The 24,573-nt window shown below is 42.9% G+C and overlaps 2 protein-coding genes across 4 annotated transcripts in view; both read left to right on the forward strand.

Annotated features, from left to right (window-relative positions):
• The window catches only part of LOC120699160 (mediator of RNA polymerase II transcription subunit 33B-like), a 32,951-nt gene extending 22,538 nt beyond the window's left edge, over positions 1–10,413 (forward strand). Inside the window, exon 3 of the mRNA XM_039983045.1 lies at positions 10,061–10,413. Within this exon, the coding sequence (XP_039838979.1) occupies positions 10,061–10,306 (246 nt within the window). The 3' untranslated portion in view covers positions 10,307–10,413. The remainder of the gene's footprint in view (positions 1–10,060) is intronic.
• LOC120699159 lies at positions 1,307–9,174 on the forward strand. 3 transcript variants are annotated; one of them, XR_005685254.1, is made up of 5 exons: positions 1,307–3,219; positions 3,292–3,538; positions 3,609–3,810; positions 3,907–3,987; positions 4,066–9,174. XR_005685254.1 is itself a non-coding variant. In XM_039983044.1 (3 exons), the coding sequence occupies exons 1-3, from the start codon at positions 2,647–2,649 to the stop codon at positions 3,755–3,757; spliced, it is 969 nt and encodes a 322-aa protein (XP_039838978.1). In that variant the 5' UTR covers positions 1,307–2,646; the 3' UTR covers positions 3,758–9,174. The 3 variants fall into 3 exon arrangements, 1 of the variants encoding a protein (XP_039838978.1); XR_005685253.1 differs by having other exon boundaries at positions 3,609–3,987; XM_039983044.1 differs by having other exon boundaries at positions 3,609–9,174.
• Positions 10,414–24,573: the final 14,160 nt, after the last annotated feature.

Raw genomic sequence — 24,573 nt, forward strand, 5'->3', positions numbered from 1 at the left:
GGCCGCTACAGAAAACGACAAAACCGGCTTGGGGTTGCCAAATGTACGTATTTAACAAAATCTAAGCTACGAATGTGTAACTCAGATGATGTGATGCTCGAAACAAATCTAAACCGGCGTTTAAGATAACAAGATGTTAATCCAAAATCTAAAGCCGATCTAATATGTCTCTAGCGAATAGATGTGATAATGGCCAAAAAGCATAGAAAAACCTACAAATCTAGCCGATATTGATAAATTGTGAATAAATCTAGACGAGAAAACAGCGATGCGTCCGAGATCAAAGCCTAGATAAACTCGATAACTTTTGAATAGATCTGAACGAAGCCACAGCGATACGCCCGGTAGCTAAATCTCAAATATACTTGGTAAAACAAAAATTCACCAGCAAATCAAGTCGCTCGAATATGAGACGTCCTTGATCAACTTGAAAGAACTCATCGAAAAGAAGAAGAAAAGGCGAAGTCGCCGAAAAAGTGCAAGGGGAATTGTAAAGTGTTTGTTGTATTGGATGTGTATTGAGTTTTTCTGGTCCCTTACAACAGATATATATAGCCTAGCGCTACCAAGTCCAAGCCGATTACGGCAAACAATGCTTGACTATGAAGTAAAAGACTTCCTAATTTAAAGTACTTTAAATATTACAACCGAATTATCAGAAACCTTGTAGATTTCGAACTTCCTTCTCCCCTTCTGATCCATCGGCAACTCTCCATCGGCCGAGTACCAGAGCGAGCGGATCAGCATCTTCAAAGCATATTCCTTTGGTCCATCGGACGAGCTCCATCGTCCGATTCTAACCCTGTGCATCCTTTGGTTTCTTTCAAATCGGCCACCCCCCTTCATCAAAATCATCTTCCTTGACACGTGTCAAAAAACGGTGTCAACACCAGGGTTAACGTTACCAACCGGTTCGGCCAAATCGGCGTGTTCCGGTACCGGTATACCGGTCCGGTTTGGCCGGAAACAGGTCCAAACCGGTTGAATTCAAATTTGAATTCAAAAGCCGCAGTGCAACCGGTTCGGAACGGCTTACCGGTCGGTTTGACCGGTTTACCGGCCGGTTTGGCCGGTTTACCGGTCGGTTTGACTGGTAACCGGCCAAATTCAAGTTTTTTTCTTTTTTGGTTTAAATTCAAATGCCCGCAAAGTATACTAAATAAAAATTTGTATAACATATTTTAGCCTAAATGGACCCTCCAACCTTCTTTTGTACTACTTTTACATTGTATTTGTATACTTTTGTATGCACATTTTTTTTTGTTTAACTTCAAATCCCCGCAAACTATACTAAATGAATGAATTTTTGAGAAAATTTGACACCATTAGATTCGTCGCACCTTGCAAAATTTTTAGGATTTTTTTGGGAATTTTTTATTTTTTTTATTTCAAATTTAAATTTATTTTGTTCCGAAATTAATTCTAATCACGATTGCCAACGCTCAAAGAAATCTCCGCTCTCCAAGTAAATGATTTGTTAGATTCCCATTCTGCCCTTGGAACCAAGGTTATAAATATCTACGCCTCCTCTCTCGCTGGCACTTTTCCTATGACATCTCCCCTGCCTTCTCTTGCTCAAGAACACACAATCTCCACCGCCATGTGCGCGAGACACCCTCTAGGGTTTGAAGATTCAAGCTTGAAAATCACCTGCTCCAGCAATGGCGTCCACTTCTGAGATCCCAGAGGTATGTTTTCCTTTCCAATATGTACTTTTGCCTTCTACTCCCTTTCCGATCTCTTCAGTTGCATCTCTCATTTCTGCCTTTATTTTCAGAATCTTAGGGGTAACGTGATTATTTCGCTAGAGAATCAACCCAGTATGATCTGCCTAGGTCCCATGGGAAACCCAGATCCAACTAGTATAATCAATTTAGAGACCAGCAAGATCCCCCTTAATTCTTCCAACATGAATCTGGATTGGTCTCAGGCCTTCATATCTTGGCCGAGCGTCACTCCTGGATGGAGGAATTGGTTCCGTAGGATAGCCAATACTCAGAGAACCAAGGGGAACAGTATGATATCAGCCAATGTCTAAACCTATCTTTATCAGAGATGATTAGGAATGAGCCGATGTTAATATCGGCTTCTTACTTTTGGTCCGATGCCAACAACGCATTCATGTTCAACCATGGGCCAATGACACCAACTCTGATGGATGTCGTGATGCTTACTGGCCTAAACATTCACGCCCCTGATAGACCTTTCTATCTCCTAGAAAAAGCCTCCTTTAAGATTGAGACAAAGAATATCGGCGGATGGAAAGGATATATCAACAAGAACATGAAAACTGGATCAGTTTCTGTCAGGGAGCATACTGCATTTCTCAACATGTGGCTTGAGAAATTTTATCTTCTGTGGCAAAACCGTTGGCCCAACAAGCAACAATCTTAGGTTGGCAGATATTTTGGCCAATGGAAACTCTGTCCCCCTCGGCAAGCATCTCTTGGGGTTAGTTTATCATCTGCTCCATGAAGTATCAGTCAGACTCAGAAAGAACCAGCCGATCACCAACTTGGGAGGTCCTTGGTGGTTCATTCAGTTGTGGCTGCACATGTACATGCATAAAACCATGGTGGTTGAGCTGTCAGAGATGGAATTCCCATCAGAGAACTTCTCTAAAGAAGAAGAAACAATCACTCGCCGATGCACATATTCGGCGAAGCAGCCATCATGATTGCCATTGATCCCAAGACCCTTGGCATAACTGATTTCTTCAGATGTTTCTACAATGGTTTCCCAGAAATTTCCACTATATGGTTTGCATACCAAGATGAGAAGGTTATTTATGAAAATCCCTTCAAATTCCAGCTCGACTCTTGGAAAACAGATGAAGATGCCACAAAGATTATGAAAGAAATAACCTCCCCAAGAATTCTGCCAATCAACTTCACAGCTGGCAAAGACATTCCTAGTTATGAATTCTATAACCCATCAGTAGCAGCCAGACAATTGGGACTCCGTCAAGTGCCACCCCTTCCTTTCTTTGTCGGCAAAGTTCAGTTCAGAGGAGCTCTTGACAGTGCTCTCTCTTATGACCGGCTGAAGAATCTAGAGCCTGAAATCGACATGAAAGCTTTAGCCGATTGGCAAACTGTGCCCTTTATCACTACTTCTTTCACCCAGTGGTGGTCAGAATGGCAGGAACATATCTTCTGCAAAGCTGCCAATCTCTACTGCATCACCCTGAATGAAAATTATCAAGCAGCTGATAATGAGGTACAAAATCAAACTCATTCCTTATGCTCCATTATAACGTCTTCCATTTATTCCTAACAATTATCTGAACAGGGTGATGGCACTGATCCTCCAACCATTAGCAGAAGCGGCCAGTCAATCAACTACGCCCTGCCAGCCGATAAACCAAACATCGGCCATGATGCTCCAACTCTGACAGATGTGGCCACCAGGAAAAAACGTAAATTGTCCTACACCAAAGTGACAACTCGCAAGAAGAAGAAATCCCCAGGCCAATCTTCAGCAATATCAGCATCCCAAATAGATAATCTAGCAAATCCTCCCTCTCCTCCTTCGGAAGGTAAGAAACCCTGAATTCTCATGATTTTGTTTTGTCTGAACAATAAATACATCTTCATCTTATGATTAAGATATCCCTGAAGACCAATCTGGAGGAGAAGAAGATTCCCAAAGCCCACATCCTTGTACACCATCAACCATTCAGGTATTCAACAAGCAACCAAAACTCCTCCATAACCCTGAATCTTGTCATCATTTTTTCATCGATTCTTTCAAGTGAAGCATTCACCTCCAACCCCAAAGAAATCCAGGGCAGATTCTCCACTGATACAGGTATAATTTCAGAGCTTGCTTATAATTACATCCTGCATATTTCTAACAATCATTCTCCAGCTTGCCGACCATGCATTATCTAAATTATCTGGCCAGCCAAATACTGCAATTCCAGCCTCTTCATCGCAGCCCCTTGCTCCTGCTTGCCCCAATTTCGATGAGATACGTCTGAAACAAGTAAGTATTTTCTCTTTCGGCTGATTTTACCATACTTCTTGTCTCCATCGGCCATCTTAACTCTTACTTTCTTTTCAGGCACAAGAATCCCCAGACAACAGTCTGTTTTCTTTTCAGATTGGAGCCATCTCCCATGAAGAAGGAGAGCAAGCAGCATCGGCCGATTCAGCTGCACTATCAAATGAAATTAAGGCCAAACTCCAGGAATCCCTCCAGTTTCTGAACCAAGACATTGGCCAACTAATCAAGAATGCCCAGCCGATCCGTACCATTTTGGAAGAACTGGAAGGCAAGCTCCCAGAAGTAATCGAAGACGCACTAACTCCTGCAGCCTTCATCGAGAGTCATCGTGCACAATTTCACAAGGCTCAAAAACAACTTGGCGATCGTCTTCAGCAGGAGGAAATCATTAAACAATGGGACAGCTCCAAAGCTTTAGCAGAATCGGCCGTTGACGAAATCAAGTCTCTGAATGACACCCAAGTCGGCATTCTGAGAAACAAAGCTGTATTGGAAGCTGAACGCGATCGTCTTCTGCAGGAGCTCAATCGAGTAAATCAAGCAATAGACACTGCAGATCACGATCTGTCCCAGATCCCACCGGCCATCGCTAGACTCGAAGAAGAAAAGCAGAAACATGGTCGCCAAGCATATCAACTTCACAAGAGTCTGCGGGCGATTCCTGGCTCATCGGCAGATAACAATCAAGTAATTGAAAACATTGATCAGATTCGCCTGCATGCGATAAAAGTAATCCGGGAAGCTCTAGGATTACTGTAAGAACATTCCATGCACCGTAATTCCCAGAATTCGCAAACAACTTGATCTCATCCTAGAAACTTGGCTTTATGATTTATTGCTCTAAGGGCGACTCATATCGTGTCGGCCATGTTACAACTGATGCATCCAACTTGCGAATCGGCTTTTATATATTTTTGCACTAAAGGCAATACTTCCTAGTATTGTCTATAACTTAAGAAATCCGGCCGATGTCAAAATCGGCCCCATCTTCCTTGATCAAGATTCGTCTGAAAAATCTTCACCTTTCACTGATGTGACTTCATAATCAGCCATCCAAAAGAAATCCTTCTCTCATGCTTGACCAGAAAGATAATTCATCCGATCATAACTCACTATATGGGCTTCAGTCGATGCCACACTGAATGACGAATTGGCAGACACTATCTTAACAGCATCATCAACCCATTGAATCAAACATTGATGCATAGTTGTTGGAATACAACAATTGGCATGAATCTAATCCCGACCCAATAGTAAACTGTAGGAACCTTTGCCATTAATAACAAAGAAAGTAGTAGGAAGGGTCTTACTGCCAATTGTCAGATCAACGCATAATGCTCCCAAAGCAGGAGACACAACTCCTTCAAAGTCTTTTAGCATCATATTGGTCTTCGTTAAATCATCCTGGCCTTTCCCAAGCTTGCGTAGCATGACATAGGTCATTATGTTTACAGCTGCACCTCCATCAACAAGCATCTTTGTGACTGGTTTTCCATCAACGAACCCTTTCAAGAACAATGCTTTGAGATGTTGCCTTTTTCATCTTCTGGTTTTTCAAATGTTGCCGATAATGGTTCCAAATTCAACTGAGCCATAACTTCTTCTAATTCTAGCCTGCAGTCTTCATCACAGGGTGCCATAAACTCCTTTGGCATTATGAAAACCATATTAATCAGCGCAACCGATGATTCAGAATCTTGATCATCATCGGCTCTCGGCTTAGCACGCCAAACCTGTGATTTGACTCCCTTCTTATTTAGAGTCAACTCTTGTTCTTCCTCTATGATCTCCAACTGGCGTAGTCTCTTAACGCGTCGCTTTTGAGATCTGGTCAAACCCCCTATACACCACTGAAGCTGACCTGTGCAATCAGGTTCACGTTCTGGATCTCTTCGCATCGGCTGATCGTCCTGCACTCTATCATCGGCCATTCGTTCTAGCCGATCGTGTCCAGGCACAATTCTTCCAGCAGGATCACATAGCATGGTCCTGCCCCCCAGTCGATCATGCACCGATACCTTTTTCCTAGCCGATCATGCACTGGAGTGCGCTCACGTTGATAAGGTTCATCAATATGACGTGGCCTTTTATATGATCGGCTGCCTTGACCATTGCATTCGGGACAATCATGTGCCGATGGCAATGTCAACCCTTCCTCCCAATAGTAGACGAAGAAAGGACACCTCTAATGATCTTTCTCACGACGTGCCTCTTCTTCTCTGCATTGCTGTCTTTCACAATCACGCTAAAACTTATTCAGCAGCATTTGAGATGTGACACGTCTATGTAGCGCCAACGAAGGTTCAGCTTCACCCTGTGGACCCTTACCTTTGACCTCATCGGCCGCTATCTGCGCTTTGGGATCAACAGCCCCAGATTCTTTGGCCGATGATGATGTCAACACCTTGGTCTGAGAAGGACCTGTGTTTCTAGCCATATCTACCATATTCGTAGCAAAAGGATGCCCATCGATCTTCATCATCTTCTTAGGAGTTTCGAACTTCAGCTTCCCTTGCTCGAGAGCCATTTGAATTTGCTGCTGGAAGACTTTGCATTCATTTGTATCATGCGATGTGGCATTGTGCCACTTGCAATACTTCATGTTCTTGAGCTCGTCCTTCGACATGATCTTGTGGTATGGCTTTAACTTGATCAACCCTTCCGACAATAACAAGTCGAAGATCTTGTCAGCTTTGGTGATGTCAAACCCATATGACTCAGGTTCTTTCTTTCCAAATGGACACGTCATCGGCTTCTTGCTGTTTTGTATCCACTCAGCCAATGCGATCGTTTCTTGCTCCTCTTCAGAATCATCCTTGGCAGAATATTCCACATAGTTTATCTTTTTCTGAAAAGGCTTCTTTGACTCATAGGTTCGAGCCTCCCCTGACATTCTGGCTACAATCTAGCTAATGCTCTCAAATTCTTGCGAATCATACTTGTCTTTTATGTGTGGCAAAAGCCCATTAAATGCTACTTCTGCCAACTGTTGATCAGACAAAACTAGACTGTAGCACCAGTTCTTGACATCTCTGAACCTTTGAATAAAAGTAGCAACCGATTCGTCGTTTCTCTGCCTTAAGCTAGTCAAATCGGTCAACTTCAATTCAATAATCCCAGAGTCGAAGAACTGATGAAATTGTCTTTCCAAATCGGCCCAATATAATATGGAATTTGCTGGTAGGGTGGTGAACCAGGCAAAGGTCGATCCAGATATAGATAAGGAGAACAACCGAACTCTGAGTGCATCTTGGTTGCCCACTTCTCCAAACTGTAGAAGGAACCTGTTAACATGCTCTATTGTAGAAACTTCTCCCTGCCCTGATAACTTTGTGAAGTCAGGCATCTTGTACTTGTGTGGGAGAGGAATCTGATTGTAAGCCGGAGGATAAGGAGTCTTGTACATAACAGATTGTTGCTTTGGCCTTAAGACAAACTGCTCCCTCATCACTTCAGCTATCTTTGTACTCCAATCAACTTGCTGATCAACTGCTGGCATCTGTTGAGGAGAAGCCATGCTCGCTGTATTTGTCATCATTGCAAGCTGCTGAGACATATGATTCGTCGGCTGTTCAGCCGATTGCATCTGATGTGCCTGTTGAGCTACCCGATTAGGTGTCTGCTCAGTCACCGTCGGCTGTGGAACTGATGGACTAGCCGATTGTTGACCAGTAGTATCCATATATGGCACGTTGACATATCGCAATTGCCCAGTCGCCTGATCATGGAAAACCCAGTTGACTCCTTTTTTGTGAGGGGACTGTGAAAGCAGAATTTCTGTAGGAGACTGGGGTTGGAGCATAATTGCGAGACGCTGCTGCGGGGTCATCGGCAGTGGCATCGATGCATTGGATTGCGCAGCCATATGCGGACTCCATGTGCCTTGTGCATTCCGCTATGCTGCCGATGCATTCTGCTGGGATCCCATCGGCTGGGTGGCCGATGGATCATTCCAAGGAGTCATCGGCTGAGTAGCCGATGCATTAAACTGCGTCTTGGGTGGCGTAGAAAAGAAATCTGGATGCATGCCATACCTAGTAGCAAGATTCCATCCTTTTGGAAACACAGACGTAGATCCATCTTGCACAGATGTAGTAATAGGCGGAGTAGTCGAGTAGATAGGATCTGCTGTAGCCGTCGACGCTGCAGTAGTAACCTATGGTGGTGTTTGACTGTTACTTGTCCCTGCCTGGCTATTTGGAGCCGACAAAGCTGCTGCCATAGACACTTCCAATGGTGTATATTGCATCTAATTTGACTGTATATAACAAGGACCCATGCAACCTGGAAACGTGCCTTCAGCAAAAGTCTTGACCACTGCGTTGTGTACTATGTTGCCCATGACTGTTACAGTTTTAACAAATGCCTGTGCGACAGCTTGACCAACTGCATCCATCATCTTATTCTCACGTTGCATCTCTGTCAACGGCTGGAAGGATGGAAGATTGAACTTTTTGATGACATCACCAGATCTGGTGATGCAGTATGACATGAGGCATTCACGTTTAAACTGCTCCACATGCTTTTCATATTCTTTCTTTTGATCTTCTTTGAGCTTGTCTTTAGGAACAGGAACATAGTTCTCTTCATTGAGTTCAGATTTATCGGTAATATCCACCATGTTGAAACTTCTGGTCCCACCGGGCCTGCCAAAAGATGTGTTGACGCAAAAATCAACACACTGGAATCCGAGGGCAAGTGTTCGCGAAGCTTCGGAAAGTCAACCAAGCATGCCAGTCAATTTGACCTGAAATTGACAAGGGAGAAGATAAAGTTAAATTCGAGAGCGAATCGGCTGGGATTCCGAATATCTCTCACACAAGTGTATCGGCAGGCTCTGCCGATACAGACAACGACAAAAGGATATTAGATGCAAGCGTATAGTAAATAAATGTATCAGCAGTGATCGGCCGATATAGGAAATGACAAAACCGGCTTGGGGTAGCCGATTGCACGTATTTAACAAAATCTAAGCTATGAATGTGTAACCCAGATGATGTGATGCTCGAAACAAATCTAAACCGGCTTTTAAGATAACAAGATGTTAATCCAAAACCTAAAGCCGATCGAATATGTCTCTAGCGAATAGATGTGATAATGGCCAAAAAGCATAGGATAACCTACAAATCTAGCGGATATCGATAAATTTTGAATAAATCTAGATGAGAAAACAGCGATATGCCCAAGATCAAAGCCTAGATAAACTCGATAACTTTTGAATAGATCTGAACGAAGCCACAGCGATACGCCCGGTAGCTAAAGCTCAAATATACTCGGTAAAATGAAAACTCACCAGCAAATCAAGGCACTCGAATGTGAGACGTCCTTGATTAACTTGAAAGAACTCGTTGAAAACAAGAAGAAAAGGCAAAGTCGCCGAAAAAGTGCAAGGAGAATTGTAAAGTGTTTGTTGTATTGGATGTGTATCGAGTTTTTCTAGTCCCTTACAATGGGTATATATAGCCTAGCTCTATCAAGTCCTAGCCGATTACGGCAAATATTACTTGACTACGAAGTAAAAGACTTCCTAATTTAAACTACTCTAAATATTACAACTGAATTATCAGAAGCCTTGTAGATTTCGAACTTCCTTCTCCCCTTCTGATCCATTGGCAACTCTCCATCGCCGAGTACCAGAGCGAGTGGATCAGCATCTTCAAAGTATATTCCTCTAGTCCATCGGACGAGCTCCATCGGCCGATTCCAACCCTGTGCATCCTTTGGTTTCTTTCAAATCGGCCACCCCCCTTCGTCAATATCACCTTCCTTGACATGTGTAAAAAAACGGTGTCAACAGCCTGAGATTTTCCGGCCACTCCTTTGTTTCAAATAGTGTGCAAAACAGGCTCCTGGTAGCATGCATTGTGGGTACTATGTGTGCAGAGACATATTAGCTGGCAGTGGGGTATACACGAGATTTCCTACGGAAGAACCAAACATATGGAAAATGTAAGCATTAAAGTGTACACTTGATTTCGAATGTAAGATTTCTTACTGCATTTGTTTGTTTTACTTACCATATTCGTAATATTTGGTTAATTCATATGCACAGCCACCTCTCCTTCCCGCGCAAGAGAAGTCCCACATTGATGAGCAAACACTCTATCTTATTGGCTCTAAGCTACTCCGCTTCGTCATGCGAGAATTCATTTGGCCACAGGGTGCATACCATGATAAAACTAGTGACATCGCACAACATCCCGACCTTTGTGATTATATCAGAAAAGGAGCCCCCATGGATGCCATTGAGAAAAATAGGAAGGCTGAGGAGGAGAGACTGAAGGCACTTGATATGTAAACTATTTTTTATGATTTTATATATGTATTGTTTGAATGACACTTGTATTTTTTTATAAATGACCTACACTTAAGTTTTTGAATGCATGAGCTATGACTTTGTATGAATTATGTTGTCATGGTTTCTATATGAAATATATTGTCTCTCATAAATTCTGTTTTCTGCTGTTGAATTATATTTGAATTTGTGACCGGGGAACAGAATACAATGGCAAAATTGGTTCAGCCTATAATTTACTGCACAGTAACGGCCACGATGACGTCACCATGGCCGTTATCGCAGTTCTGGTCTTCAATAACGGCAACATGACGTCAATGCGTGTTACTGCAGTGGCCATTTTCAATAACGGGCAACATGATGTCAATGTGTGTTACTGTAGTGGCCATTTTCAATAACGGGCATCATGACGTCGCCGCCATTACTGAAAATCGATCTTCAATAACGGTCATGCTGATGTCAGGCCGACCGTTATTGCAAATAGGCACTGCAATAACGGGCACCTTTGCCCGATACTGTAAAGGGGTCGCCTGCAATGACAGGAACGTAATAACGGCTCCTCTGCCCGTTATTGCAGTGGCTTTTTGCCCATTATTATAAGGCCCTATTGCACTAGTGATCTCCAGTCACCACCTATTCTCACAGCTCCAATGCTTGTAGAAGAGTTACTTCTGTACATCGCAGCTACTACCCACGTCATCAGCACAAAAATTGTGGTAGAGCGCCCAGAAGAAGGGCACGCCTTCGGCACTCAGCGCCATATTTACTTCGTCAGCGAAGTCCTTTCTGAATCAAAGGTACTCTACCCATCGATTCAGAAGATCTTATATGCAATCCTTATAACATCATGGAAACTGTGCCATTACTTCGATGAATACAAGATATCAGTCGTCACTGATTTCCTGCAGGCAGACATTCTCCATAATCGAGACGCGACTGGTCGCATCTCCAAATGGGCAGTTGAGTTAGGAGCACTCGAACTACGATTCAAGCCAAGAACAACCATCAAGTCACAGGCACAAGTCGACTTCTTGGCTGAATGGAGGGAAAATCAAATCCTTGCTCCAGCTAGCATTCCAGATTACTGGATCATGTACTTTGACGGTTCCCTTAAACTAGGCAGAGGTGGAGCCGGTGTGCTATTCATCTCTCCCAAAGGCGAACAACTCAAATATGTTTTCCAAATTCTCTTCAAAGTTTCCAACAATGAAGCAGAATATAAAGCACTTCTACATGGTCTTCGACTAGCCGTCTCACTCGACATCAAGCGACTACTTGTCTACGGTGACTCCCTCCACGTTGTTCATCAAGTTAACAAGGAGTGGGATGTCAACAAGGAAACCATGTATGCTTATGTTGCTGGAATCAGAAAACTTGAGAACAAGTTCTCAAGATTGGAGATTCATCATATCGTCCACAACAACAACATAGCAACTGATGTTCTGTCAAAGCTTGGGTCTGATCGAGCAGAAGTCCTCTGGGAGTCTTTGTCCATGAACTACATCATCCTTCAGTCATCACTTCTGCACAAATGTACATTGACTCAGTTTCTTCCGAAACTAGTCGAGAGGTCATGATGTTGGAAGTCAACTAGAGAGTGCCCTTCATCGACTACATCAAGGAACGAGTACTTCCTCCTGGTATAAAAAAAAAGACGCTGAAGCAACATGTATCATGCGACGCAGCAAAAAAGTACATCCTCATTGATGAAAAGCTGTACAAACAAGGAGCAGGATCAGGAGTGCTCATGAAATGCGTCACAACCGAAGAAGGTAAAGACATCTTACAAGAAACTCATGAAGGAACTTGCGGTAATCATGCAGCATCGCGCACTTTGGTCAGAAAGGTCTTCAAGTCAGGATTTTACTGAACCACAGCTCTATCAGATGCAGAAGCACTCTTACGACGATGTATAGGATGTCAATATTTTGCCAAGCAAAATCACTTGCCAGCTTACAATCTTATCACCATACCTCCATCTTGGTCGTTCGCTTGCTGGAGTTTGGACATGATTGGGCCTCTTCCAATAGCGCCAGGAGGTTTCACACACATCTTAGTGGCAGTTGACAAGTTTACCAAGTGGATTGAGGTTAAACCAATCATGTTTGGGCTCAAACTCTACTTCACAATCTTTCTGGGGCTACTGCGAGAATTCTTGAATTGATGTCTGTTGACGCTCACTAATGACCATTTCCAGGCATCAACTTGATCAGAAAATCATGAGAGTTTGCATTTCTTACATGCATCTTTATCCAATAAAGTTCCTAAACCACACTTCACCTTCTAGAAAATGCAAGTTGTGTTTTTGAGCTAATATGCAGGTTGCAAGCACACTTTGGCCCGACATAAAATCACAGAAATTATCAGAGCACCGATTCAGGCTCAAATGGACCAAGTGTAGCCCAAGAACCCAGCTCAGACCACTCAAGACAGGCTAAGACCAACGGGATTAGGATAAGGAGGCCCAGGACAGCCTGCTGGACAAAGCTAGGGGTAGTTGGAGCCTCGGGCAGGCCGACCAACCTACCTGGTCGGCCGACCTGGCCCGTGGGCCCCATCGCCTCATCCAAGCCACGTGTCGCCTCCTCATAGGTCCCCTAGGTTGGTTCTGCAGGTCTCATCCTATGGCTCCCTGCCATAAATACAGGGGGGTAGAGAATAGGACACACACACACACACACCTCACTCACCTCTTGCTTAGTTTTTAGGCTTAGTGGAGTTTAGGAGAAGTCTAGGAGTCTTTGAGTCGCCGGAGTTGCTCGAGAGTTCTGGTATGGGTTCATCTCTACCTCTCTCTTATAATAATTGGTTGGTTGTAATAGAATTAGAATATGGTTACCGATATCTGCTTGAAGTATGTTCTGAGTTATCGGATATATGCTTCTTGATATGGTTGCGTTATTGCTCAATGCTTGCATTGCATGATCACCTTGTGCTTGCGATGGTTAACATATCATATGTTTGCTCTAGTGTGATGTCTGTCCATCCGGTATTCCGTGCGCTTGCGGATTTATTCGTGGTTCATGAAATACTGCCACCCCAAATTGGCGTCTACGGGCGTCATCGCTGCTTTCTCGGTGGTGACGTTGGTAGGCACCAACAAGCATTTTTGGCGCCGTTACTGTGGAATGCACAGATTGAAGTATATAGACAAAGTTATGAACAAAATCGAAATTGGTATTCGCTTGCTAAACAGGTTAACTTGGCTTTGTTTTCTTGTCTTTGTTGATATGAAAACAGGGTAGTGTATGACCGGTTTCGACTTGCCGCAAAACTTTCATTCCGATCCAGAGTCACTTTTGAGGAGGATGCGAGCTCGTCTCGTATCACCTCGGAGACCACTCTCGGCAGCCAAACCAGTCATTGCATCGTCGTCAGCTTCTCAAGCTATGACCCAGAAGACACTACGTTATTACTCTACTCCGTCTGCTATCCAGGTCCCCACCGGTCCCGAGGTTAACACCGGAGGGGAAAATTTCAAGATCAAGATGGGTTTTATTACGATGGTGCAGGCCAGCCCTTTCTGTGGCAAGGCCAATGAGGATGCCGGCGCTCATCTCCAGTAGTTCCTGGAGCTCTGCAGTACTTTTGTTATCAAGGGTGTATCGCAAGATGCAATTCGGCTCTGTTTGTTTCCATTCTCTCTCTTGGGTAGAGAGAAGCAATGGTTTTATGCTAACAAGGCTGCTGTGGATAGATATGTGGATGCCATAAATGTTGCAGCAAGGATCATCTTGAAGGAGTAGAAATTTTGACAAAGTTTTGCCATCTACATCAAAGGATCAAACGGCGAGATGATGATAAAAGACTGTTGAAATAGCTTTAAGAAGATTGGGGAAAGATGTGATTCTGATTTATTGAAACAGAGGGTTTCATAAGAATAAGAAATGATCAAACTACAAACAAGGCTAGTTGATCATTTGAAACTCCTTGAACAAAAGATCAAGGATACAAAGATTCTATCTAAGGTAACTAAACACGACTAGTTTTGTTTTCCTAAGGTCCACAACTTAGGTAGAGCCTGAGAAAGAATCAAGGTTCACAACTACCTAAAAAGGCTAGTTGTCTTAGGTAGAGCCTAAGGTTTTAGAACAAGACACCCACCAAATTATTACTAACCAATCGAACAAGATAAAGCACCCTAAAGATCCTTAGAAAGGTGCTCAAAACATTGACTCACTTAAACAAGATTTAAAACATTCATGTTTTAACAATGCATGCACGTTCTATCGTCCTCACAATAAAAAAATAACTGCCAAATATCTTTTGGCCTTACGTGGTTAGTTTTGGTGGCAAAATATAGATACGTCTCTCCCCTATAATATCTAGCCGATGATTTCTAACTGTTCTTAACCTGTCGAATCATGGTTAGTGTACCTACAGAAAATACATATCATATATATATGTAACTAATAGCCACCTTATAACTCCCATATGATCACTCTAGGGTTTTACGATCTAAGCACAGTCCTTAACGAGTCCAACGTAGTTTTATAAACACTTGTTGAGCACATCTTTTATTTCAAAAGCGGTTTTAAAGTTTATCGTAACCTCGGGTGTGTATGTTTCGGCTCTGATACCAGCTGTGGCAGAACCACCAGAATTAATCCAGTTAAAGTGCCCTAACCATCATTTACATGCACTTCAATAGAGTAATCTGATAGTCTGTCGGGTAAAATCTCGATAACACCACTGTATTTCGGATCGAAACAACATACCCCACTCGAAAGTGAGTCCAGAGATTACAATACCAACTTCAATAGTAAAAGTTATTGTAAACTGAGTTTGAGGATTCAAGTAGGGTACCTCAAAAATTTGAAAGTATAAAAGTTCTCCAGAGTTTATAAATAGCGGAAAAGAAAGTGATATCTAGCGACGATATATGACATCATGATAAAGCCCGTACATGACGTCAATCTCACCAAGCATTCCCAGAGTTACCTAAAAACAATGTTAAAAGCAAGACTGAGTATACTAATACTCAGCAAGGCTGGCCCGTCTAAGGGTATATAATATCCCTTTAACTAGACATGCAAGGTTTGTGAAGGCTCTGGAGTTTATTTGTTGAAAAGCAACAAAGAGTAGGTCCTAATTTCAAGTTTTAGCTTTCAGATTCTAGTTGGATTAACCGTTCTAAGTTTGCACCTATCTATACAAGCATGGTATAGAAATTAATTGCATTCAATAAGATTGAGTATCATCTTTGTTTTACTTCTTACTCCATGTGGCAAAGAGATTAAGCAGTCTCAATATCCGTGAGAGGCGGAACAGTTCGAACCGAATTTCAATCATTGCAAGGTAAATCTAACACACACGCTTGGAGTACCATGGAGTCACTCCCAAGCAACCGTTTGCTTCTCATTCTGGTTCATGGAGCAGGGCCACTCTCCCCGACTACAAAGAACTGCCATTCTCTGCACCCGTAATCGTTGCAACATATAATAAACTTTTTTCATAAAATAACTTCCTATCTCTAAGAGAGAGTGGGGTAGTATGTCCACTTGCCGGGGCCGATTAGTTACTAGGCTTTCCGCGTACCATATTTATGGCATGTGGCTAGTACTTTCAAACGCTTAATCAACACTACCACACACTGCGGCCTTATCAAGTTTTATCAACACGGACAGATTACCACCTTGAATCTTGTATCCCAATCTGTCCATGGTCCTTATAGTGATTGCAGAAAGTAAACAATCAACTCCTATAGCTCGCGAGTGACAGGCAATCACTTGACTTTTACCGGTCCTATTAGCATAGCAGCTATTCGAACTCAGATCTAGTGTTCAATCAATAGGTACCTGGAACTATGCATCTAAGGTTTTCATTCAACTCCAATAACTTAAATGCACAACCAAGTAGTAATAAGTTGCATAAAATAATAGGATTATGCACCGGGGCTTGCCTTTAGTAGAGTCTATAAAGTTAGTAGACTTTAGCTCTTCCGAATCGAAGTTTGGAACTTCAGTTAATTCCGCAACGTTGGCTGGACTTCATGCAGTTCACTCTTGGACTTCGGGTTCACATTTAGGTCTTCGTTATCTTCTATAACGTTGACTTGGACTTCAGAAGTATCCACGTCTGGTTCCTGGATGAATTTGTACGTTCTGTTGACTAGCGATATTATTTCTATATGCAATGCAGTACTCGAAATTAGTGAAGTGCTTAGGTATAGCTTTCTTCACTAAAAAGTTGTTATCTAATAAAGTAAACATTTAAGATTAACTTAAAAGTTTTACTTTACTGGGCAATCATTTATAGAGTAAAAGGGAACACAAGGAATTGCATAAAATAACAAGATTAGCTACACTAAGTAGCATGGTTTGAAATCAAAGGAAAGAAAAGGGTAACTCTATTAAGGAAAATGGGGTGGGTTGAATTCAAATTTAGAATTTGAATTCGAAAGAAAATCAACAATTAGGATTCTAATCAAACATGAACTCAAATTCAAAAGGAAAGATCATGCATATAAATTAAGCTCAAGCATGGAGTTAATTCTAACAAAACAGCATTACCACAACAAGATCTATTATATGTCAAGTTCCAGGCATAACTAGAAACTGAAACTTCACGAACATGACATATTATTCAGCAGTAGCTTTCAAAAATATTTTCATAGAATTGCATGAATAGGAACTAGCATTTATGAATTATCCCTAGAACTTAAGAATAAATCAAAAATTCATGTTAAACAAAGCAAAAGTTATCCCAAAAAATTACCATAAGCTATTTATGATTAGTAGAGCCCATGGTACAAAGATAACCCAAAGAAATTAATAGAAACATGCTTTAATAAATAAAACAGGTGGATATGCTAGAAATAAACAAAGCACATAAAATAACAAGCAAAATTCAAGCATTTGGACCACAAATTTTATACAAGAACATACATAGCACATAGATTACATGGTTCAAAATCAAGCATAACAAAGCTATGATTAAAAATATATAAATAAATTACTCATTTGCTAACAAATAAACTAGAGCACACAATATAAAGTTTCATGCAAACTTTAGTAAGCAAAGTGATAGAACTAGTTAAGAGGAGCACAACAAAATTAATTTGACATTTTTTTGGTTTTTCTACATTTTTCTAGGATTTTTCAAAGTTCACAAGGTTTAAAAGAAAAGGGGACTGATTATTTGCAGAAAGGACCCTAGAAACAAATTAAGTACTGCAATCCAATCCCTGGCCATGGCCGGCGGCAGAGAAGCTCGGTCCCGACCAGATTTCGGCGAGGTGAGGCTACGGCGGCGAGGGGAAAGTAGGGGAGGAGTAAGAAGACGTCAAGAGCAACCTGTAGATGGTCTTGGAGGGGTGATGGGCGGTCTGAAGAGAGCTGGCGCTCCGGTGAGGTTTGGATGGGGCAACGGGGTTGGGAAAGTTCCAGGAGAGATGTCGGGATAGGACTAACCGTGAGTGGAGCGGCGGGTTCACATGTGGCCGGTGAGCGGCGGCGCTAATGGAGGCCGTGGCGGTGAGGGATGTCGGGATAGGACTAACCGGGGTTATTTATATCTTGCAAAGGTTGGGGATAGGGGAGAGGAGAAGGAGATGAGCTCGCTGGAAGCTGTGGGCGAGTTCCAGCGGCGGGGGTGGCGGTCCAGCGACGGTCGGCGGTGTGGCGCGTCGCGGGCGGCGTGGCGCGCGCAAGAGAGGCCAGCAGGGATGGGGAAAAAGGCGGCGGGGACTTGTAGGCTACGCGTGGAGTGGCCGAGGCGGTGCTCCGAGGCGGCGCGGTGATCCTGGGGTGAAAACGGCGGCGACGGCTAAACGGCGGCGACGCCCCTGTTTCACAGCGACAGGAGGAAGAAGGAAGGTGTGCGGCTGGTTTTGTAATTTTTCAAACTTCCAGGGGTCTAACTAAAAAATAAAGTTTCCCTTTGATCTAGGGCTCAAATGAAAAAGTTTTCAACATGAAAATTGTTCAGTTTTTCAAGACCTACAACTTTCATGTTGTGCAAATTTTCACTAGATCAAAGGATTTTGAAATATTTTGAAATCTGCCAGTTCTTTTAAAATGCAAAAGAAGACGACTTAGTTTTTAAAATTGCAAGGGTAACCTTGAACATAAATACATCTTTTTATGAGGGTAAAAAGTGAAAAACAAAATATGTATTTTTACCCCTCATAAATTTTGAAATTTTGCCTTTTGCAAAACTATTTTGTAAAAAGGACTTTACATTTTTTTAAATAACAAAAATACCCTTGCTATAGAAATCATGGTTTAAAAACAAAAAATTTTATTTTTTTCGACACCAAAAAACTTGGATTGTCACAGATTGATCTCCTCAAGAAATTTGTGGACTATTCCCAAGATAAGGCTCAAACGCAATCACTTCAAGCCTTGGAAACTCGCATGACGTGCGAGTTCTGCGGGAATATTGGACATTCGGGCGACAATTGCCCAGAAACCCAAGAAGAAGCATTGTATCTCATTGGCAACAATGGGTTTCATCCACAAGGAGGTCAGGGTTGAATCAACCACGCCCATACTATCAAGGAGGTAATGGCAACTCAAATTCTTTCAATCCTAACCAACCTACCTTGAGAGATCTTGTCTACAGCCAATCGAAGATCATTGAGTCCCTTCAGAAGAAGTTGGCCGCTACAGACAAATCTATGGATCTATGTCAAGATGGACGGATTCTCCACTGCCATGAAGAACCAGCTGAGTTTCGACAAGATGCTAGAAACTCAATTGGCTCAGCTAGCTGCTCTCACACCTGCTGCTGAACTAGGGAAGATCCCGGGGCAACCCGAATCAACTCTAGAGAGCGTCAATGTCATAAATGCTATGTGGAAAGAGCCACTTAGCAGGACACCCCTCAGCTATGCAGAGAAGCTCACACGCCCAAGAAGAGGTGCGTGGGGCGAGTTAGCAGCTACAGTATGAGAAGATCCTGGAACCCCAGTGATCAGTTGCTCAATCTTCGATTGCGAATTTGATCACGCCCTGTGTGACCTTGGAGCCAGCGTCAACATCATGCCCAAGGTAACAATTGAAAAGCTAGGCTATCCATCGATTTCCCCTACCACTATGTGTGTTCAGCTGGCGGATTCCATGGTGAGATATCCCGAAAGAGTCGTGGAAAGGCTTATGGTGAAAGTCAAGAATACCTACATATTAGTGGACTTCGTAGTCCTTGATATGGAAGGAGATATTGGGATCCCGCTCATACTTGGGCGCCCGTTCCTCAAGGATACAAATGCCAGAATTGATGTAGGGATAGGAAGAATCAGCCTCCGCATCATGGGAAAGACCATGAAGTTCAAATTCCAAAACAAGAGGGAGGCATTCCTAATTCATGAGGATAGTGAGAAACAGGGGTTGTGGGCAGATTCCGGTTGGGATGATCAAGATTATCACTCCTCTTCCAAGCCAGCTTGGGAGGATTGGGAGATTCATACTCCACCAACCGAGCCAATGGAAGGCGACCAGAAGGTCCCTGATTTCATCACCAATACAGTATGGGAAGATCTGGAAATCGTCTATCCTACATCCGAGGATCTTATTCATGCACCGTCTACGCCATCAAAGAAGAATAAGAAGGTATAGCGCAAGAAGAACAAGACGTCATCGACCGCTACTACTTCTCCAGGTACAGACGAAACGACCTCAACCTAATCAGATATGGAGAAAAGTCATGCTTTTTGGACCCTAAACCAAGAGCTAGCTTGGGGGAGGTTCCCTCCCCTAAGTCAACTGTATCCTTTACTTGCTTTCGAATAAAATTTGATAAAAACTTCCAAAAACAAAATAAACATTTACTGCTTTATTTCCCTTTTCATCATGCGTGGTAAGAATGTTTTAACTCCTTATGACAAGTTGAAAGGATGAGTTTTGCTTTGCTCTACCATGTCTGTTGTGCTTAGTTTGAAAATGAGAGTTCTCTTGAGTTTAAATCTGTTGGTTATGTAAATACCTTGCCAATGAATCTGAAAGTTCCGTGGGATGCATATGCTTGATCCAAGTCAAGTTGTTGTGAGTTTAGATATGGTAAATAAAGTTGTGCAAGTTTGTTATAGTGATGCTTGAAATCTGGAGTTGTTTTTGAAAATCTAAAAAAGGCAAGTTCCCCAGTGATAAGCAAAGTCCTACCAGAGCCATATGTCATATTCCATGAAAAACATTACACATATGCTGCTTGATGTTCTGTTGAGTTTTGTCGAATTGTGTGACCCTAGTGAGATGCTTTTCATGTTTTCTCGATCATAAGCACGTACACGACCCAACCATTTGCTACATTCCTACATTGGGAATTGAGCACCATCTTGCATTAATAAATGCTCCATGTCTTGGTGATCTCTCTCATAGAATATCCCTGAAACAAAATAAAGTCAGATTATGGTTGCCCCAAAAAGAGAAAAGATGGCATGCCAAAGAAGCATGACCCAAAAAAAAAAGAGAGAAAGGGGTAACCATGTCTCAAAAAAAAAGAGACAGGGATGATTCAAGAGAGAAAACCATTACCTCAAGGAGTTTAAAATTGCATATTTTGATCGAGATTGCATGACTTGTTTCTCCATGGGTCCTCTCTTTGAGTTTACAATATATGGAATGCAAGTATGCCCTGTTCTTATCCTACCTTGAGCTCCACAAAGGCTTTTAGCAGTAGGAAAGACCGAAGGCAGATACTGCCCTTGTGAGGATAATAAAAGTTGAGTGCCTCGAGAGAGTCATCTTGGGAACTTTGCCATATTTGCAAAATCTTTCAAAAAGTATCTCCAGATGGATTGCAGATCTATGAGCAAGTAAGTACTACTCTATGCACCGTTCTATCTCTCAACAGCCCAAGACAAGGAGACAGCTAAGAAGCCCCATGAAGGAGTAAGGTAATTGTGCAAAGGTATGATAGCCAACTTATTTAAGCTTATAGATGAATCTCTTTGCTTTAGACTATGACATGACAGGTAAAGTACGAGTCAAAGTGATTTTCTGATCAACAACCTAATTTGTGCTACTTTGCTCGGGACGAGCAAACGACAGCTTGGGGGATCTTGTTGACGCTCACTAACGACCATTTCCAGGCACCAACTTGATCAGAAAATCATGAGAATTTGCATTTCTTACACGCATCTTTATCTAATAAAGTAACTAAACCACACTTCACCTTCTAGAAAATGCAAGTTGTGTTTTTGAGATAATATGTAGGTTGCAAGTACACTTTGGCCCGACATAAAATCACAGAAATTATCAGACCGATTCAGGCTCAAATGGACCAAGTGTAGCCCACGAACCCAGCTCAGACCACTCAAGATAGGCCAAGACCAACGGAGTTAGGACAAGAAGGCCCAGGACAGCCTGCTGGACGAAGCTGGGGGCGGTTGGAGCCTCGGGCATACCGACCGACCTACCTGGTCGGCCGACCTGGCCCGTGGGCCGCACCGCCTCATCCAAGCCACGTGTCAAGTTGCCGGAGTTGCTCGAGAGTTCTGGTATGGGTTCATCTCTAGCTCTCTCTTGTAATAATCGGTTGCTTGTAATAGAATTATAATATGGTTACTGATATCTGCTTGAAGTATGTTCTGAGTTATCGGATATATGCTTCTTCATATGGTTGCGTTATTGTTCAATGCTTGCATTGCATGATCGCCCTGTGCTTGCGATGGTTAACATATCGTGCTTAGAACTCTATCAACTGCTCCAATATTCGTATGTTCGCTCTAGTGTGATGTCTGTCCATCCAGAGGGTGGGGGCTCCGTGCGGGACACTAGAGTATCGCTTATTAGTGTAGACATGGTGTCTAGATTAGCTAAGAGTTGTTGGATGTCAACTATACCCACGGTTTGTAGAGGTAGCCGGCAGGTGGTGACAGCCCTGTTCGAGCCCTAGCAATCCTCCACATTCAGTATGGGGGGTAGGAGGTACATAAAGCCGCCGGGGTGCATGGGTTCCTCCCATTGCTTCGATAGCGGTCTCCCTATTGTGTAGTTTAATCTTTGATGATCTAACCATAAGATGGCATAGATATAGCTAGCCTAGCACAGTTGACTCGAGCTCTAACTTTTGCCTTGCTCCTGGCCTAATGCATCTTTTATCTTTTTTAGTTATTTATTTATCCAGAAGGTAGTTTGTGTGTGTGTCACACTACCTCCTACCATGTTATATATCTTACCCCTGTTTATGCATGATAATATCCAATCTAGATAAAGTTCATCAACTAGTCTATATCTCTTCACTCACCGCCTTCCCTGCGGAAATATAAATGAAATGCTACAGTAGTATTCTGTGCACTTCCACATTTATTCGTGGTTCATGAAATGCTGCCACCCCAAATTGGCATCTGCGGGTGTCATCGCTGCTTTCCCAGTGGTGACGTTGGTAGGTGCCAACAATATCAAATATGTATCAGTTGCACATCTAAGGGCTAATAGTCAAGTGGAAAGTATCAACGGATTGATCATTGACGGAGTCAAGAAGAGAATCTTCGATGAAACATGTAAAAAGGAAGGAGAATGGATTACAGAGCTACCACTCGTAGTTTGGGGGTTGCGCACTATTGGTATTTCTTAACTCTTACAGAGAAGTCCGCAAGCGCACGGAAATACCGTTGTAGCACTTCACCCGGGAGTATTCAGGGTATCGTAATTTCCATGAGGAACGGGTGTGTAACTATCTTCTAACTAGATTACCCTAAAGAAGATAAGAGATAGAGAGACCTTAGGATAGTGTGGTTCTGATCTAAGGATGGGTTCAAGGGAAGATACACTTATGCTTTCACTCGCTCACTTCAGGCACCGATCTGACCTTGGTCTGGCAAGGACCTCCGGTATCGCTCTATGTAAAACCCAGGCGGGCGGGGGGGGGGGGGGGACTACACTAACCACGTAGACTGTCTCCGTAGCGGATGGACAGGGCTGTCACCACCTGCCGTCTACCCCTCAAGGCAAGCTGAGCTCGAGACAAACAAAGGTAATCTAAGGCCCGAACACCACGCCTATGCCTTCGACTACTACTCTAGAGTCACGCAGGGTTATCCCGTCTTTATTAGGGGCCCTCTTTTAGAGTCAAACGAATGAGAACACAAGAATAACTTAACTGGAACTCACCAAATAGAAGAACCCGAATATGTACTCCAAATGTACTGTATCCGTAGAGGTACAAGGCCGAATAGACGCCGACAAGTCCGGCTCTTCTCCGAACTCCTTTCTCACACACTCCCTAGGTTAAGGATACAAGTTGGAGCCTCTCTACTCTTCTCCTCCAAATGTGTATTGCTTGGTGAATAGTTGAGAGGGGCAAGGAGGCCCCCTTATATAGTTGTGGAGGTGGAGTAGGGGCTACTCCACGTGTCCCTATAGAAGGAAACCATATCTCCCCAGGATAAGGATGAGTAGGGGCTACTCCACTTCGAGCTGCACCTGGACTGGAATCAATGTAGGTTCGGTCGACCCCCGGGTGCATCTTCCTCGTGGACGTTGACATGTGGGCCCTCACTTGGATTCTGAGGTGCATCTTGTGTGGCGCGCCCATTTCCTCTGATTTGTGGGCCCTCCTTGCAAGTGGCTTATCTGGGTAGCAATATTTTGTGCATCTCATCATGTGTTTTCTTGTGTTTTCCCCGCTATGCACATGTGGGTGTCTGCATATGACAATTCACCAAAACTCGTGGAATTGATTAGTTATAAGCCCTTTATCTAAGTTTGGTGATTATATGCTGAGAAATACTGCAAGAGTTGACGGTTGATTTTAGCACTTAAGGACCGTCAATAACACCCCCACACTTAGTCCTTTGCTCATCCTCGAGTAAAGGTTGAAGGACTAAGGTGGTTGCCACTTCTTGAACATAACCTGCATACAAGTTATTCCAAGCTTCTTCTCGTTTCTGTGAACTTTTGAGTGGCTGCCATGCTTTCTTGGGTAATTCAAGAACAAAAAGAAGCAGACTTTAGGTTCCTAGCTCTTCCTGCTTAGAAACTTGGGGGGGTTTTTTTAACACAAAAGCATAGTCTTGCTCCTCAAATTATTCTCTTGAATTACTCTTTTTGTTTTTGGTCCTCACCAAGGCAAAGTTGCTGCCTTCTTTCCTCCTATCATCTAATCAGGCTTATGTGGAGCTTAGGGTAGGGGTAAAGAGGCATGTTTGTTTTGCTTGTATTGTTAAGTCAAAGGCAAGATCCAAGCAGAAACGAGTCATACAACTTGATCAAGAGGTGCAAGTGTGTGGAATATTTTTGGTGGATAGTGGATGAACTCCTTTGCATGATCTATCTCTCTCCTTGTATTTTCCTGGACATGGGATATACATATATATATATGATGAGTTT

Source organism: Panicum virgatum, chromosome 3K (genome assembly GCF_016808335.1).
Source record: "Panicum virgatum strain AP13 chromosome 3K, P.virgatum_v5, whole genome shotgun sequence".
NCBI classification, from domain to species: Eukaryota; Viridiplantae; Streptophyta; class Magnoliopsida; order Poales; family Poaceae; genus Panicum; species Panicum virgatum.